Consider the following 16,623-nt stretch of genomic DNA (forward strand, 5'->3'; position numbering starts at 1 on the left):
GCCTTACTCTTTTGATTATATTGCAATTATAACATCTTGGTTATACAAGCGGGTGTAGCTCTTTTACTATTAAATAGTTGAGTGTCAGTATCTGCAAGAGAAGGAAATCTGAGTTCTTAGCCTTTTTACTTCACCTGGACTTGCAGAGGGAGTGCATGTAGACATTTTAAGAGGTAGCATCATCTAAATGATAGACTTTTTAGTGGGTGAATTAGAAGGTACAGGGAAGTGTCAGGCAGTTTTTTGCTGATACTGTCTGGAGTCTCTATCTTGTCATTTTTAAAAATGAATTTCTAACTTTGGATATCAAGAATTCCTTACGTAATATCCAGCATAAATTAGCACATTGAGAATTTTTACTTTGTTTTATTAACGTTCTCTGAGATAGATGCCCAATACTTTTTACATACGTACGATGCATTTTTGTACTTAAATTATTTTCAAAGCAACGATTAATGCATTTTAAAGACTGTTCTGTGTTGGTTTTCAGTTTTTCCATCTCAGGCTAGCAATGATGAATCCAGTAGCGATGAAACCAGCAATCAGTCCAGTCCTACAGTACGAAGACGCCGGGCTAAGAGGAGGCTGATCTCTTGCTCTGAGGCTGAGAGCGGGTCACCTGTTGATCCAGAGCCTGAACCTCCCCAAGAGCAGCAGCACAAGCGGCAGTTCAGTAGTGGCCTTAATAGATGCATCATTCTGGCTTTGGTGATTGCAATCAGCATGGGCTTTGGACACTTCTATGGTGAGTGTATGGGAAACAAAGTACATAGAACCAACAGCTTGCTTATGAAACAAATACCATTTTATTTTGACTCGCTAAAAATCCAAACCTAAAACTAAGAAGTAGCAACTAATATATGGATAATAAAGAGAGGCCCTTCAGCAATGTAATTGTGTTAAATATGACTACATTTAAAGTTTAAAATAAATAGTTTGCTCTTGCAGATAGATGTTTTGTGTTTTTCTCATAACACAGCTTGAGAGTTCTGCTTTTTCACATCTGTTCTTTCAAAATGCATCTGTGGTAATGTCTGTCATTGCCACTGGTGTTTGGAGGATTACTTAAGGCTTTCGTCTTGTACTTGTCTTTGTACTCATCTGGTAAGTTTAAAAGCAAGGCATGTTTTTACAGGAGCACACAGTAGCCATATTCTCTCTGATGGAGAAAAGCAAGCAGTAGGTGTCCTTGCAGTTAGCTGGTTCAGAGAGTCCAGGATAATAGCAATTTGTCTGTGTTTAGCACATTGCCTGAAGTTGAACGTTATGTGGAGCGATGCAGTGTTTAACAAACTAGCAGAACTCTTACTGATCTAAATTCTTATCTTGTAAGACATACGTGGAGCAATTAAAAAGAAGACACAGAAGAGGGACATTTATTTCTTAATAGTCATTTTTCGTGAGTAGGCTTTTATGAAAAGTGCAATATTAAGAAGAGTCTTGATTCAGTTTGAGACAGAGAATGACTTTAGTTGGGTTTGGTTTTGACTAATTGTTAGTCTAAATATTGACATTTACTTTGAAAGACATACTAATTTTCACTTGACACAGGTTTTTTTGTTTTTTTTTTTTTTTGTCCTTAGGTAAACCTGAAGGTAAGAGGCACAAGTGATATATTGTGGGACCCGTGCTTGTATTCAGATTTACTTATTAAATTGTGTGCATGTATGCTTACATACTCATACATACATATGTGTATGTGTACTGTTATAAAAACAATGATCAAATCTTAGGAATTACTGGTGTGTGCAGTATTGTAGAGTTGACTAATCCAGTCATGTAAAATACTTCGTGTTGTATAGTTGCAGCAAGTAGTAGCTGGTAGGCTGGTATATGTCAGCATGCCAGAAGCAGAGAAAAACAGAGTGGCTAAACAATGTCTGATGTTGCTTTCCTGTGATAACTTGAGGTTTCATTTCTCTTCATCATTTTACTGTATTTAAATTGGAGTCAATGATAAATAAAATCCTTTTAAAGAATTTGAAAGTGTATGAATGGGAAGTATATTTAGTAAAAATACTCAGGCTTATGTCTATACTAAATAATTCAGTTTGACTTATTCACTCACTGAACCTTTACTTCTAAATGATTTTTGTTGCTTTTTTTCCCATGTAATTTTCTTAAAATTCTTTCCTCTGTTCTCATCAATTAGACAATCTATTTGAAAAAAATATTTGGGGTCTATTTGGAAAAATGTTTATCGCTGTAAGAAACAGAGTCTACGTGCAAAAATCTGATTTTAGCTATAAGAATACCTTTCCAATTTTAAACAAGGTTTTTAATTCTTACTGGTAAATACTGTCAGACAGTAAGTACAGAAATCAAGAATTTGCAGAGAAAATGAAGGTGATGTTTAGGTTCATATGTTCCTCTGACTGCTGTGAGAGAGGCTATTAAAAAACCCAAATATCTCTGTAGGTACAATACAGATCCAGAAACGTCAGCAGCTGGTAACAAAGACACGTGAATTGAAAGATGACCTTTACCAGTGCCAACAAGAACAAGGAGATAAAGTGGGGGTAGGTGTGAGTTTGGCTGGCAGTTTTAGGATTGTTATTCTGTTAATATGCATGGGTACTTTACACAAAGTGAAATTAATTTATCACAGAAGTGCATTACACGTGTTGTTACTGTTAAGTGTTAAAGCACAATGGTTTTTATTTATTCAGTCTTAATAGTAGCCTGGCAGTTATTTGCCCATATGCGTGGTCCCTTTTGTCTCCTTCCCTATGACACAATGCTAGGTTGTGATTAATAAAGGCAGCTGAAATAGAACTGTGCTGGTAAAAACCTATTGTAGCTTGATCTTGCAGATTTTACGGTGTTACTTTTTAAATTCTCAGTGGCTATTCATTTTTCAAATGTTTAACTTAAGTTTTCACTTTCAGATAATTCAGGGAGAATGCTGGGGAAGTGCTTTGTTTGGGAGTACTTTTTAAAAATGAATAATTTATTTTGACATTGCTGATAGCAGTATTTACATATAGTACAAGATGCTTAGTCCTTGAGTTTGTCATGGATAGCAAGAGACTGAGAGTTATTCTCTTGTGTTGGGATATAGTTACATATGTTCTTTCAGCAACAAAGTTGATTTGAGTTTAAGAATTTGTTCCCCTGTTGCTTAATACACTTAGTAATGATTACAAATAATGGATTTGTTTTTGTAACATGGGAATCCAGATTGCTGAATATCATGCATATGTTTTAATTTCTTTTTAAGATGGATCAATTCGAGTTTCTAGTTTACTTCCCTTCAGCTATTTTAATCAGTGAAAGCAAGGGGTGATGACCTCTGGTTGGAAGTGGGAGCTTCTCACGTGGTCTTTGTTGCCAAGAGAATGTTTGTTTTTCTATCCTTGAGATAAATAATCTAGCTCTATTTTTTGCATCATGCTGCAACATGTCATTTCATCCAAAATGGCAAGCAAACTGTTGAATCTACCTTGGTCTTTTATTTTGCTAGCTAAAATTACAACAATTCTGATCATTATTTTTGTCTTGTTTTCTTCTTGTTTGCACTAGTCACTCAAGGGAGATCTTGCCACGTGTTTGACCTTTACTGAGGTGGAGAAGAAATCCTTTGAATCACAGAAAAAAAGTCTTGCTGCAGAAAATCAGCACTTAAGAGAATCTCTAGAGAAGGAAGAAAAAGCTTTGGTCTCACTTCAGGAAGAACTAAGGAAGCTAAGGCAACAAATAAGAAACTTGGAAGACAAAGGTACTAGTACTGAGTCTATTGTCATGGAAAATCAGAAACTAAGGGAACATTTGGAAGAGGAAAAGCAAAGAAACCATAATTTTCGTAGGCAAAAGGAAACGCTTTTTGCAGAAGCACAAATGTTAAGGAGAGAGCTGGACAAAGAACGTCATATTACAGAATCCCTGAAAAAAGAACTGGAACAGCTGAGTTCTCGTCAAACACCTGACAGTGTTAATGATGATGACACGGTAAGAGAAAATCAAGAAATAGAAACTCTGCGAGGAAGACTGGTGGAACTAGAAAAAAAGCTAAACTTTGAGCAACAGCGCTCTGACTTGTGGGAGAAGTTGTACGTTGAAGTAAAAGATCAAAGTGAAAAACAAGAAATGAATGAAAAGGGACAGAAGAGAGGTGCTAAAGGGCAAGGTAAATCTAAAAAGAAATCAAAAGAGTCATTTTTTGGCTCAGTTAAAGAAACTTTTGATGTTATGAAAAATTCCGCAAAAGAGTTCGTTAGACACCATAAAGAAAAGATCAAGCAGGCTAAAGAAGCAGTGAAAGAAAAGCTGAAAAAATTCTCTGATTCTGTAAAGTCCACATTCAGACACTTCAAAGATACCACAAAAACCATCTTGGATGAAAAGGAGAAGAAGCCAAATGAAAAAAAATACGAGGCAAACAAGAGAGCTCGAACTTTTTACCGAGAACATAACTCTTATGACAATCTGAAGCAGGCACATTACAGGAGACCTAACATGCCAAAAGATTTCAGAGATGGAAGAAAACATCAGTTTACAACATTTGAAAAAGATGCAGATTCACAGAAATGTCTCAATGATCCTTTGTGTAGTAGAAAACATCCGTTTGACCTAAAGGGCTGTTCTGGTATTTTTGAATGTGCTAATCAAGAATTTGTTAGTCTCTTCAACAGAGTTTCAGATCCTATTGGAGTGGATGAATTTAATCGGCTAATGAGAAAGTATTTGCAACAAGTTGTACATAACTTTCATCATTGGAGAGAACTAGAAAATTTCATCAATCAGTTTTTTCATAATGGGTTTTTTATACATGACCAGATGCTCTTCACTGATTTTGTTAATGACGTCAAGGATTATCTGGAAGATATGAAGGAATACCAAAATAAGAATGAGAAGGTTTTTGATGATTTGGACAAGTACATCTACAGATACTACTTTCAGTATGATAATTCACCCCAATATGGACCCAGGTTGGTTTCCATATTTCCTGAACCGTTAACAAAATGAAGCACTTTTTAAAGACAACTAGTGTCCTTGTTCTAACAGATGGTACTCTATACACAGATGTCTGTATTTCTAGCCATAGATATGTATGTTAGAGACTCAGTAGAAATGGATTGTGCTTCTAGCACCTCCCAAATTAACATTCTCCTCTGCAGGAAAAAATAAATGTTTAAGGTACTACAGGTCACAGTTCTACGGCATGTAGTACAGTCTGGTTTTTCACTGAGCCTTTTAGAAAGCTTGCAAGTAGGATTACTTTAGACTGAACAGCTATGATAGCTTTTCATTCCCTCAGACAGGCAGTTTCACAAAAAACATTAACTGCAGCTTTCTATTGTTCTTGCCTAACAGAGGATTTAGCATATGTTTGAGCAGCCTTAAAGCCCTGTTCTGGCAGGTATCTTCCCTGCTGCCTTTTCAGGTGTGTAACTACCAATGTAGGTTAGTACAGTATTGAATTAGTCTTTACAACAGAGTGGAACTGCTTAAATAGCAAACTCATCATCTGAACTGAGCTGTACTAAAATGTTTTGGACTTGCTGACTTGCTGTCCATGGCCTGTGTTGTTTCCTACACTTTTCTGTTTCTGATGATATTATCAGGGCTTCTGCAGAGCAGGTGTGTGCTTGCTGGCCCAAAGAAGCTAGAGGTAATGTGCTGTTCCTACTGCATAGCATTTGCTGAAGAAAGTTAGGCAAGCAGCCTTAGTGTATTATGTGATATTTGCTCTTTCTGGAGTACTTAAATGTATATATTTTCTGTGGCTTTTAATGTCTTTGCTGTTACTGAATTCATTATGTAATCTTTTGTGCTAATACTTAGTCTGAACACATAGGAAAAAATCCTTGTATATAATTTTCTTGTGCGTTATAGATTAGTTGTCCTTACACATATAAAGGACTTTTTCTCTGTGCTGGTATTCAACACAAGTGTGTGTCTTCAGTCAGGATTATTTTTTGGATTGTATTGTTTACTATATCATGTGTTTATTGTAGCAGGAGGTCTGAAAACTAGTTTGGAGTTAGTAGATGCTACATGAGGATAGTATCCTCTTACTGAAGGCTGAACAATGAGGGTGATAAATCTAGCATTTATCAAGTTGCCTTGTCTAATGTGTAGTTCTGGCAAATACTTGACTTGTTTTCATTTATAGTTAAACTACTTCTTACTAATTTATTATTAAAATGAATTTTAATTACTTAATTTTTGAGGACTCCAGTTTGCAGAAGAACAGAATTTCAAATTAGTTTACTGAATTCTCTGTGCCTGAGGATGAAAATAGCCTTAACTCAGCTTAGCCAAGCCTAGACCAGTGACAGAATAACAGCATGTAGTGTAATGGCACTGTGTGCATCACAGACTGCAATAGGTGAGCAGTGGTGTTTTGCCAGTACCACCGTTCTCTGTATGAATGTTTTCATTGCATGCAGGAGAACCTCTAAAGTGCCCATGTCTAGGCACAAGTCTATAAAGTTTTCGTTGTTTTTATAGAGCAGAATATAAAAGAACAACTGAAAAACAGATGGAGACCTCCTTTCAAGCATCACAGTAGGGGTGCTCAAACAGATTGTTTATGTAGCTTTATTCTGCAAAGAACTTGGGAAACCAGCTGCAGAGTATTTTTTATTAATGGAAAGATTATCTTTAAAATACACCATCTCACTGATGGTTTTCAAAACAATTACACCAAAAACCCTGCCCATTTCCTACTAAGAGAAAGAACTACTTGATACTAAATTTTTTTTTCCAGCCAACCTCAGCATGTTAAGAGCTGTTCTTGACAATGTAATTGTATTTCAGAATGCTTTTAGAGAAGTGCTTTTCTAAGAGTAGTAACAAGTTTCTGTTTACTCCTTGCAGTCGACCTAAAAGGCCTTCTTTTACACAAACTGAAAATCCCAGACATGAAAAACAAGCTCAGAAGTACCACCACCGTAATAAAAGAGAAGGTAAATGGCATAAACATGGTCGCACTAATGGAAGACACATGGCAAATCTTGAAATAGAACTGGGGCAGTTGCCCTTTGATCCAAAATACTAAGTAATTTATGGTTTAAAAAAAGGAAAGACTTAATAATGCCCATGTTCTCTGGAAACGAATTGTTTTTCAACGAAGCAGTGAGATGCAAGTTTCTCTAGATAATTTGATTTTTACAAATTTTTGTTAAAATGCAGGAGTCAGTCTTTCTGATTTGCATATTTGGTATTGTTGCTTTAACTGTTCATTGGAAGCAATGATACTTTGGCTACCAGTGGTATTGTTACAGAAACTAGGCATGCAATGACTTGCGTATGAAAAATATGCTTAATTGCATTCCATTAGTATAGTTCAAGCTTGAGTCATGCATAATGTACCAATAATTAACTTCAGTGTTTGATATACTAACTTCATCTCATCCTTAAAAAAAAAGTCTACATTATAGTAATGTATTTGTTAGTGTTTTGTAATCTTATACTTGCTTCTTGTTTTGGGGTGGGGGGCTATGAGCCTGCTGAATTGTCAAGAATTTGCTGTGCTGCATTCTGATCAGCTTGCTGATTTAAGCACTTGAACTATTTTGCATATCTGCATTTTGGGGAAGAAAAATAAAGAGACAGCGTGGGTAAAAGTCTTTATTTATAAAAAGAAATAAACGTAGCATAGCTGTACAGTTCTATAAATTGGTCCAGTCTTGTCTGATTTCTTACTGTGAAAATAATCACATGGTAGCTTTGGCCTTGATATTCTTTAGTGTTGTATGGTGGATCACCACCCCTCACCTCACCCCAGTCTGAAGTTACCTTCAAGAAGAGGTTTATGTGTTTTGAGACAGTTGATATTTGTGTAATGAGACTTTCCCATCTGACTTACCCGGTTCAGTCTCACTACTCTCTCCTTTCTGCAGTGAAGTATCTTCTGTACTGCTATACGAAACTGAGCTCGTTAGTTTGTAAGTCTAGAAACTGATCTTCAGATACGATTCATTTCGGGTTTTTTCTTGTAGATGTAGATATGGCTTCCAACTCGTCCTTGAGGTACATGAGTATGAAAGACAGTGGCTGTTTTCTTATAGCCCTTTAAAGCTAGGAATGATGATATTTCCTGTAAATGAACATATATTAGTTTCCACAGACAAAAGTATTTGGAGAGCATCAGAACAGTGCTCCAGAGCCTTCTGGAAACTGTTAATTCAGCTATTCTTGGGAACTTCTTTATTTAGGAAAGGCTGCTAGAGAGAGCTATCCTGTTTGATTGTGTATGCAGTGTATCTTCACCAGACATTGCCATTTGAGTATATGGACTTCATAAAAGAGCTGAGGGGAAGAGGTACCCTGACACAGAGGCATGTTTGCTTGTCCCTGTTACGTCAGAGCATACGATTCTGGGAACAGACAATACACTTGTTTTCACATGGCTTGAGGAAAAGGCTGTAAAACTTTGAGATGCAGAAAGCATACAGAGCACATGTGAATGTTAAGTATGCATCACTGGAATGGTATCTGTACTATTTTATGGACTAGGGGGTTCAATTTTAAAGTGTTTCTAAAAAGTTAAGGAAGAGTTTTTAAATCTTCTGCAGCTCAATTTCTCCTGTAACTTGACCTCAAAACTAGTTTGTTTCATCTTACGTTTACCATACCTGTTCTAGCACACTGAAGAAAATCAAATGACTGGGCAATAGTGTATCATTGTAAAACTCCTTATTAAGCCAGCCAAGTGGATTAGAGTAAAATAGATCTGCTTCATCAACATAGCTTTCATTTCCAGTTAGGTCTGGGGGACACTGAAGGAATCTCATTTTTAGAGGACAGTGAACGTGGCTAGGACAAAAAACAAAACATATTCAGGATAAACTGATAAAGACCCGAGATTTGAAATGATTCATCACCTAAATACCTCAGTTAAAAAGAAAAAAAAGAGAAAAAAAGATTATATTTGTTTACTCCAACATCATGTTTTCTTCACTTACGTGTTTTATAAAAAGCAGAAATACAAAATGTGGATTCAGCTTTAAGCTACTGTGAATGCTTTTAGCAGTTCACAGAAAGCAGATTTATCTCAATGCAAACATAATCTGCATAACATCATTTTCGTAAATAAAAAGTACTTCCTTCCCTTCCCCCTCCAATCAGCTGTGCGGTTTTTATCTGTTTGCTTACTGGGTTATATTGCAAACTTTCTGGAATAGTGAATTCAGTCATTGTATGTTACTAATTCCCTTTCCTTACCTTCCAGCAGCAGAAGTAAAGGTAAAATTAAAATAATACATTCTGACTATAGCAGAGCACTTCAGTTTTCCCATACAAGTTACTATAATTGAGATGTATGAATTATTGTCAGAAGCCCTAGGACTACTGTATAGCTTCATACAAAACTGTCTTACAAAAACTGAGTAAAACTTGGCTCCTGAGTCTCATTCTGTGTTCTAGGCATTTAGCTTATTTTCCCTATTCATTCTGTGTTAGCTTTATGAAGAACAAACTTCCTCTATACATTTATCCACCTCAATCAGATTCTTTATTTTTTATTTTTACCATCTCTGCTTAAATGTCTAGTAGATTTTAACATAATACACTGACAGCTATTTTATTACCTGTAAAATGGAGTAGAGTGGCATGGCATCATGATGAAGACAAAAGCTTGTGACTGGTAAGAGCTGTTACAAAGTTGCTGTACGTGATTCATAACATCAAGAGAGCCTCTCTGGTGAATCAAGCCTGTATACAGGGCTGGGATTAAATTTGATAAAAGCAAGAAGCTTGCTGCAGACTTCTTCCATGCTTTTAGGTGTTTCAGAGAATATCCTAGAGAAACATTTAAGTTTAGATAAGCAAATACTTGAAGTTTCACGTAGTACCTTTGGAAACTATTAGTCATTTGCAAACAGTACCTTGCTTTGAGGTATTTTAATGTACTTCAGTCTTTACTGTTTGAATGGAAATTCAAAGATCAGACTTTGCCCTTACTGTTGGATGTAACAGTGTAAATGTTAAGTCTGTACCTGTTCTTTGGAGTCCAGAAGAAAAATTTCAAACTCATTATCTCTCTGGGGCTTAGTTTTAATTTCTTGTCAGGAAATGCGTCCATTCAGTGCTTGGATGAATGGTGTGTGGTGACTTACAGATGTGTACGTGTTGGGGTAGAGCCAGAATAAACGATAATGACTGCTCTGGTATGGCTGTGGTATTCTTTATCTCCAGCATGCTGAAAGCTACAGCGTTCCCTTCAACTGGCTGATACGATCTTTACTGTTACTTGTTCTTGAGCTAACATCCTGGTAAATGCTTATTCCTTTATGTCCCGTCCCTGCCCTCTCACTCCTGTAAGAATCTAGTAATAGGAGGAAAAGATATTTCTCATGATAGGAGATATGTGGTAGAAATCTTTTATACAGCCCCACTCTGTGACCACCTTCACTGAATCAAAATAAAAACCAGGCCTGCTTCAGAAGTCACTAGTGTACAACAAATCATTTCAGTCAGTCTTCATTTGGTTCATGTTCTAACAAATTGCAGATCTTTGTCTCAGATGAAAATGAAGTCCAATAAGTAATCTGTGATTTAAGCGTGAGTGGAAACAGTGTATTATAGGCTTTTTTAAACTGTTTTTGTAAAAATCTTAAATCTTCTGAACTGAGCACTGAACTAAGCCAAGACATTAGCTATTTGGTATTTGCCAGCAACAGAATCATGCAACTAAGATTTACTTTTGTTCATATGAGCAAAATATAGGTTATTACAATATTAACTGATTCTTCTGTTTTGAATTTATCTGTCAATTTAAAGCTATCCAGCTCCACGTTCTGCAGACTTTACTCTTTTCTTTGTAACTTCCCAGCAGATAAGATTTTGCTACAGTATTACAGTTTGTAGGAAATACTTTTTTCTACGCTAAAGATTCTTACGTATTTCAGTCTCTTGCTATCATTCATCCTTTTTTCTATCTGCAAAGAAAAGTTAGGCTCATTTTAAGAATTCTACATTCACTATTAACAGTCTGTCTTTTGGTAAAAGTTATTAGCAGGGGAAGGTTGTGAAACATTTAAAACTAAGTGCTTACCACAAAAAAACATGCAAAATGGCAGTACTGGATAGATGAACCTGAATTCTTTATGGCTCAGTGTGCTGTAATAAAACAGATACAGTACAATAGAAAGTTGAATGCATCAATTCTGTTGACAAAATAATGTTTAGAGCATGGAAGATGAGAAGGGCACTTAAACGTATGAAAAAGCATTTGGCATGTTACCAATTTAGAGTAAAAAATGCAAACCATCACTTTTTAAGAACATAATGAGAACAATGAAATTAAAGTTACTTGATCACTTTAAACCAAGCACTGGCTACTGTGCTGTAGCAGTTAAGCTGACTAAGAATACTAGATGCGATAGGGAGTACATTACTTACTAGTTTTCTGTATTAAAAACAAAGCAAGAAACAGAATGGATGGTGAGCTAAGATTGAGCTAAGACTTACACTTGCATTTGTATCTAACAGAATAACATTCACTTCTGCTGATACAACTTTACACCATTTCCCACCTCAGCATTTGATTTTGTGTTGTTGTTTTTTATTTTTTTTTGGGAGGGGAAGGAGGGGAAATGATGGGTAGTTGGGTAAGACTTGAAATTACTGCAAAACTTTGTCCTGAGAACCAAGCAGAAGGCTAGAGGAGCCTAGAAGGGCCAATAGGCTACATTCACTTTGGAGTTGGTCTGAGGAGAGATTACATTTGTGACCTTGCTCCTGCTTCGCTGTATTCTGTTACTACTTCAGTCTGATGACAGTTTACCATTAGGTATGCACTAGTTTGCATATACTTTCCTGTCTCTTTTGTGTAATCTACAGTCATCAAATGACTTGTAAATGAAGCAAGTTTTATAAGTTGAAGAACCTCTCTTCTTATTGGGGATATATTAGAGAAACAAATGATGCAGCATTTTTATTAGCAGATGTCTAGTGAGCTCAGCTTTCTGACTAGTTGTGTTGTTACTTAAACACCCTTGAGGTGATGCAGAAGTTACTGATTGTTTTCCATTGAATTTCTTGCCAAATTATTTTAGTATTTTAGAATCAAATTGTTTTTAAATATACATGTATGCTAATGATGCAAGTAGCAATATTACATACAATTCTAGAAAACATTGCATAATTGAGTCTATTTCTACGTGTATTAGAATAATTTTAGGTTTTCTGTCATTTAGCTTGAATACCATCCTTTTTCATTCTAGGGAGGACAAGTTTTGATGAAAAGAACACAAATGGTGAAAGACAGTAATTATGTTTAGAAGAAATTACCTGTATACTAGCACTGTCCAAATCACTGCCCCTAGAAAGATGCGATACCGTTTTGGTGCCATCACACAGCCATGAATAAAGAAAGGCAGGTGGGTACCCAAGATAACCGGCAGTCCTTGAGTGAAGTACCAGTGCCAGGGATGGGAACCATAAAACGTTCCCAAATTCTGTAGCACGTTGAATTTCAAGAAGTTCAGCTGAACCAGCACCCACTGGGATGGTTAGGGGAAGGCAAAAAAAGGGGTAAGTAAAATAAAAAAACAAAAGACAACATCTAAACTAGCATAACTGATAAGTTTCCTTTGTGCCTACGCCTACGTCCTTTCTGCTAAGACTTAGCATGAGATCCCTATTTTTAGCAGTTGTTACAACCAGCTTGCAAGTGCTATAGCATACTGAAAACTGTTGATTTACTGAGAGCTGACTTGAAGTCTGTCATTTAAAATAACTAAGAAGTCAGTGTTCAGGGATTCGTGACTTCGTTTACAGAAGATAGACCAGACACACTCACAGACAATAAGCTGCAAAAGTCCAACACATTTTTAAAATGACTGAAAAAATAAAAAGTTTTAGTGCTGAGTTTAAAGCAGCTTACCTCGCCGAAAAACACACGGTCGATTATTAAAGAGGTTCCCAGTGTGACCAATCTGCAAAAGAAGAAAAATGGATTGCATTGCTATTGCCTGCATTGCTTATGCATCAGGTTGTACTCTTCTCCATACTGTTGTCAAAACTCTCTGAGTAATTACTCCCAAACTCTTTTAGGATTATCCCTACTTGTGGCCATTGTAGAGTGGCCAGTTGCCACTGCCCAGTATCCTTGGTAATCCCAGGTTAACCTGGAATGCTGCTGGCATCTCATTCTGATTACATCTCTGTGTAGGTTTTTGCAGCATATAAACTCACTTCAAAGAAGCACATCCCTTCTTTAAACTTTTGCAAAAGGACTTTTTTTTGTATTGGACTTCAGTGCAGTCAGCTTTTTTGAGCCTTCTGTCTCTGCTACAGTATATAGTGGTAAGATCAATCTTAAGATACAGCTGTGAATAGAGTGTAAATTCAGAAGGAACGTACCCAATTGGAATGCAGTTGTACAGGATGAGGTCTGCTTTTTTCTGTTCTTGTAAAAAATGACAGAAGACCAAAGGTATCCATGGGATAGCTGCAGTGGGACGAATGACAATTCCAAGTGCTATCAAACTTAAATATTTCCATCTAGAATGAAGGAACAGAAAAAACAAAGAAAGCTTACCAGAAGGTGTGATCAATTATTTAGCAGTGGAACTTAGCAATAGAAATAATGTTCTGTCTCTGACCAAGAGTTCTGCATGCTGCTGGTAACTCTGATTCTCTGAATGCAGATACCTTGTTTGGCTTGGAAGGCTGCCAGACACACAACTCCATATTAGCACTGGAGTTGCTAATTAGGAGCACGTACTTGTTTTAAAATAAATAGCTGGTTAACAATGGTGTGACCGCATTAATTTACTGCTGCACTTAAACAAGTATATCTTTTCTTAAGTTAAATTCTTCTAAAGCTTATAGTTTTCTGTGTTGTGATACTGTGTGTAAGGGAACTGGACAACAGTCGTGTTGTATAGCAGCAATATCAGAACTTCAAAACAAATTTTAGAGAAAACATCACAATTACTGTTGAGCAGTTGACACAAAATAAGATGGCTTTGTTTGCTTTAAATTTTAAGATAAAATCAGCATTTGAACTGGTTTCTGTTCTACTCCCATGCCAAAAAATTTCAGGACTGTTTAGAGAAATGTTCTTACCTGCTCCCCATCTTGGAACCTTTCATTGGATAGTAGTAAAGAGCAAAAATGGTGAGAAGAGTTTCCATGGTGTTTGTTAGAGTTCTGGTACAGGTATACCATGTAAACCAGGAACACAGCTGGCAGAAGTACTGGAAACAGTTATGACAAGAGAGTGCACAGGGGCAAATGTTAAGTTCTGTAGCTTTAAAAAAGGTGACAGTTCTGAGGCATGACTAAGTATCATTTGGCCATGCTTACGCTGCAGCCACATTGATTAATGTGCATAATTTTTTTTTAAACAGCTGAGACTTACCACATATTTTGCTGTTTCTGCATTTTCAAGGTGTTTCACTAGTAAATAAAGCTTCACATCAGCAAAAGCTGCCAGAACTGCTTGTACCAGTCTAGGGACCCATATCTACATGAGAAAAGACAGAACTTTATGTTTGCAATGAGTTCAAAGAGAGAATTACTGCGCTACTGAATGGCTGCTCAGACTTATGTGTGAGATAGAAAATATTATCTGTAACATCTTATGATTTAAAAGAAAAAAAACAATGACAGTATGATCCTTTGGTAAGACGAGTATTTCTGCCAGAACCAAGAAAGTAGATCAGGTTCCACTGACAGTGTTCAGTTCTTCAAAGTACAATTTAGAAAATGTGATGAATGACAACAGCAGTCACAAGGAGCTGTTGTTAGCGAGTCCATTGCCATAGGTACGATTAAACACTTTGGCAAACTGAGCAGGGGAACAGTTATGATCTCAGGGCTAAGTGTCAGCGTGGAACTTGAGAGTGGGGGCTGCAGCCGTGGAGAGGCTGCAGTCGCTGGCAGCAGGGCTGGGCCTGGAGAGTTAGCCATGAGTGCTGCACTCACGTAAAATGCTAAATTTGGAGAGACTTCACGTTTGAAGTCTGCACTAGTGCACCATTAATTGTCAGAACAGAGCTTTGCGTTCTACCTGAGCAGTAGCAAAAATACACCGCAACCAGCAGATGCACTGCGACTCCTTCTACATACCAGCAGCTGGACGTCATCCTCGCCCAGCAGCTGCAGAGCTCTGTAGATGCAGGCAAAGAGCAGCGGGTACGGGTATCCCCGCAGGCCGTGCACCCACTCCCACGTCAGGTGCCCATAATTGCTGCAGTTAAGGCCGTTTCAGTAAGGAGGAGCCGGGCCGCTCCCGCGGAGGACGGGCGGTAAAGGATATCCGAAGACCAGGCGGTGCGCCACCTCCAGCGACTGCCAGTACTCGTCCGGGACGAAGCTGGTGCGCACGAGCGCGCAGTTCAGCGCCCGCGCGGCCACCGCCAGGGCCGTCAGAGCAGCGGTCCCGCCGGCGGCGCCTGCGGAAGCGAAGCGTGCGGGTAAGAGGCCCTTCCGAGGCCGGGCCGTGCCGTGCCGTGCCCTCCCCTCCCCGTCGCTTACCGGCGCCCGGCTGCGCGGCGGCTCCTCCGGCGGCCGCGTACAGCACCGACCTGCGCTTGCGGAGCCTCACCGGCTCCGAGCGCCTGGCGCGCGCCAGCAGTCCTCCGGCCGCTGCCATGGCGGGGCGGGGCCTGGCGATGGCGCACGCGCGGTCCCGCCCCCCGCACTTCCTTCCGGTCGCTGTGGCGGGCAGGTGCTCCCCGCTCGGTGGTGTTCTTGTCCTTCAGGTGAGGGGCGCCGCGCGGGAGAGCGTAGAGCGCGCGTTCGCTCCGGCGCGGTGCCTCACGCGCGTGTCTGTGTGTGCGGTGCAGGTGTGGCCCAGACCGGCGGCATGCGGGGGAGGCTGCCTTTGCCGTATGTGGCCATGGCCATGGCGCTCGGCGTGGCCAGCGGGCTGTACATCTACCGGCCCGTCTTCCAGCCTCCCGCGTCCCAGCAGCCCCAGCAGAGCCCGTCCGGGCCGACGACGGACGCCGCACCCGAGAGGAGGCCCTGAGGAGCCGCTGCTGCGCTGTGAGGAGGCGGCGGGTGCCGCTCCCGCTTTCCGCGCCCATCCGCGCCGGGCGGGTCCCCGGGGCCGCTCCGCCCGCGGGAGGTGACAACGGTGCCGGCCCGTAGGGACCCCAAGTGTGTTGTGATGTGCATAAAGCTGTGAGCGCTCAGAGGTGCGTCTTCGTGTTTGAGTAACCGTCAGGGAGCTGGACGAAGAAGGTTGCCGTCGTGCAGTTACGCCTGGTGCCTCTGTGGGTTTCCCCTGTCCCGATCCTCCTGCTGCCGTTTGTGTCTCAGATCCTGCTCGTCGTCCCTGCCATCTGCTGGGAGCTGTGCAAGCGGTTGGGCAGTGACCCACCTGGCCATGGATTATGCTCCCGTGTATCAGTGTGTGTACTGTACCACACATGTGCACACAGACAGTTTTCAGTCCTATACTACACTTAATGAGAAAGAAAGCGCTGCTTTGGGTGCTGCTTTGAGGCCCTCTGTGGCTGCTCAGGGCAGTGCCTTGATGCGTGGCTCTGTCAGGGTTGTGATGTGTCTAAAAAAGAATCCCAAGCTGCTGCTCTTGGAGGAACTTTTTTCAGGTGTTGGCATTCACAGCAGTCTCTGAATGACCTGAGGGAAGAAGTCACCTCGCTCAGTGTGCTTTTATCTAAGTCCAGGGGCGGTGTGGCTGTTGGAGGCAGTGGC

The 16,623-nt window shown here is 39.6% G+C and overlaps 3 protein-coding genes across 6 annotated transcripts in view; 2 read left to right on the forward strand and 1 right to left on the reverse strand.

Annotated features, from left to right (window-relative positions):
- Positions 1-7,623, forward strand: part of CCPG1 (cell cycle progression 1) — a 19,630-nt gene extending 12,007 nt beyond the window's left edge. For 2 of the 4 annotated variants that reach the window (XM_042875669.1, XM_042875671.1), the window contains 5 exons: positions 491-745; positions 1,584-1,595; positions 2,419-2,519; positions 3,523-4,928; positions 6,823-7,623. In XM_042875669.1, coding sequence (XP_042731603.1) covers positions 491-745; positions 1,584-1,595; positions 2,419-2,519; positions 3,523-4,928; positions 6,823-7,003 — 1,955 coding nt within the window. In that variant the 3' untranslated portion in view covers positions 7,004-7,623. The remainder of the gene's footprint in view (positions 1-490; positions 746-1,583; positions 1,596-2,418; positions 2,520-3,522; positions 4,929-6,822) is intronic. The other 2 variants (XM_042875670.1, XM_042875672.1) reach the window with 1 other exon arrangement.
- On the reverse strand, positions 7,562-15,553 carry PIGB (phosphatidylinositol glycan anchor biosynthesis class B). Its single transcript, XM_042875673.1, is given in 11 exon segments — positions 7,562-8,044; positions 8,583-8,763; positions 9,537-9,747; positions 11,003-11,067; positions 12,241-12,452; positions 12,836-12,887; positions 13,315-13,455; positions 14,023-14,153; positions 14,318-14,422; positions 15,028-15,353; positions 15,436-15,553. Coding segments are annotated over 11 exon segments (1,674 nt in total). The 3' UTR covers positions 7,562-7,912.
- Positions 15,554-15,601: 48 nt separating this feature from the next.
- Positions 15,602-16,623, forward strand: part of RAB27A (RAB27A, member RAS oncogene family) — a 32,803-nt gene continuing 31,781 nt past the window's right edge. Inside the window, exon 1 of the mRNA XM_042876114.1 lies at positions 15,602-15,662. The gene's annotated coding sequence lies outside the window, so the exon portion shown is untranslated. The remainder of the gene's footprint in view (positions 15,663-16,623) is intronic.

This window comes from Lagopus leucura, unplaced genomic scaffold, assembly GCF_019238085.1.
Source record: "Lagopus leucura isolate 7727_CA_CO unplaced genomic scaffold, USGS_WTPT01 Super-Scaffold_100015, whole genome shotgun sequence".
Taxonomy (NCBI): Eukaryota; Metazoa; Chordata; class Aves; order Galliformes; family Phasianidae; genus Lagopus; species Lagopus leucura.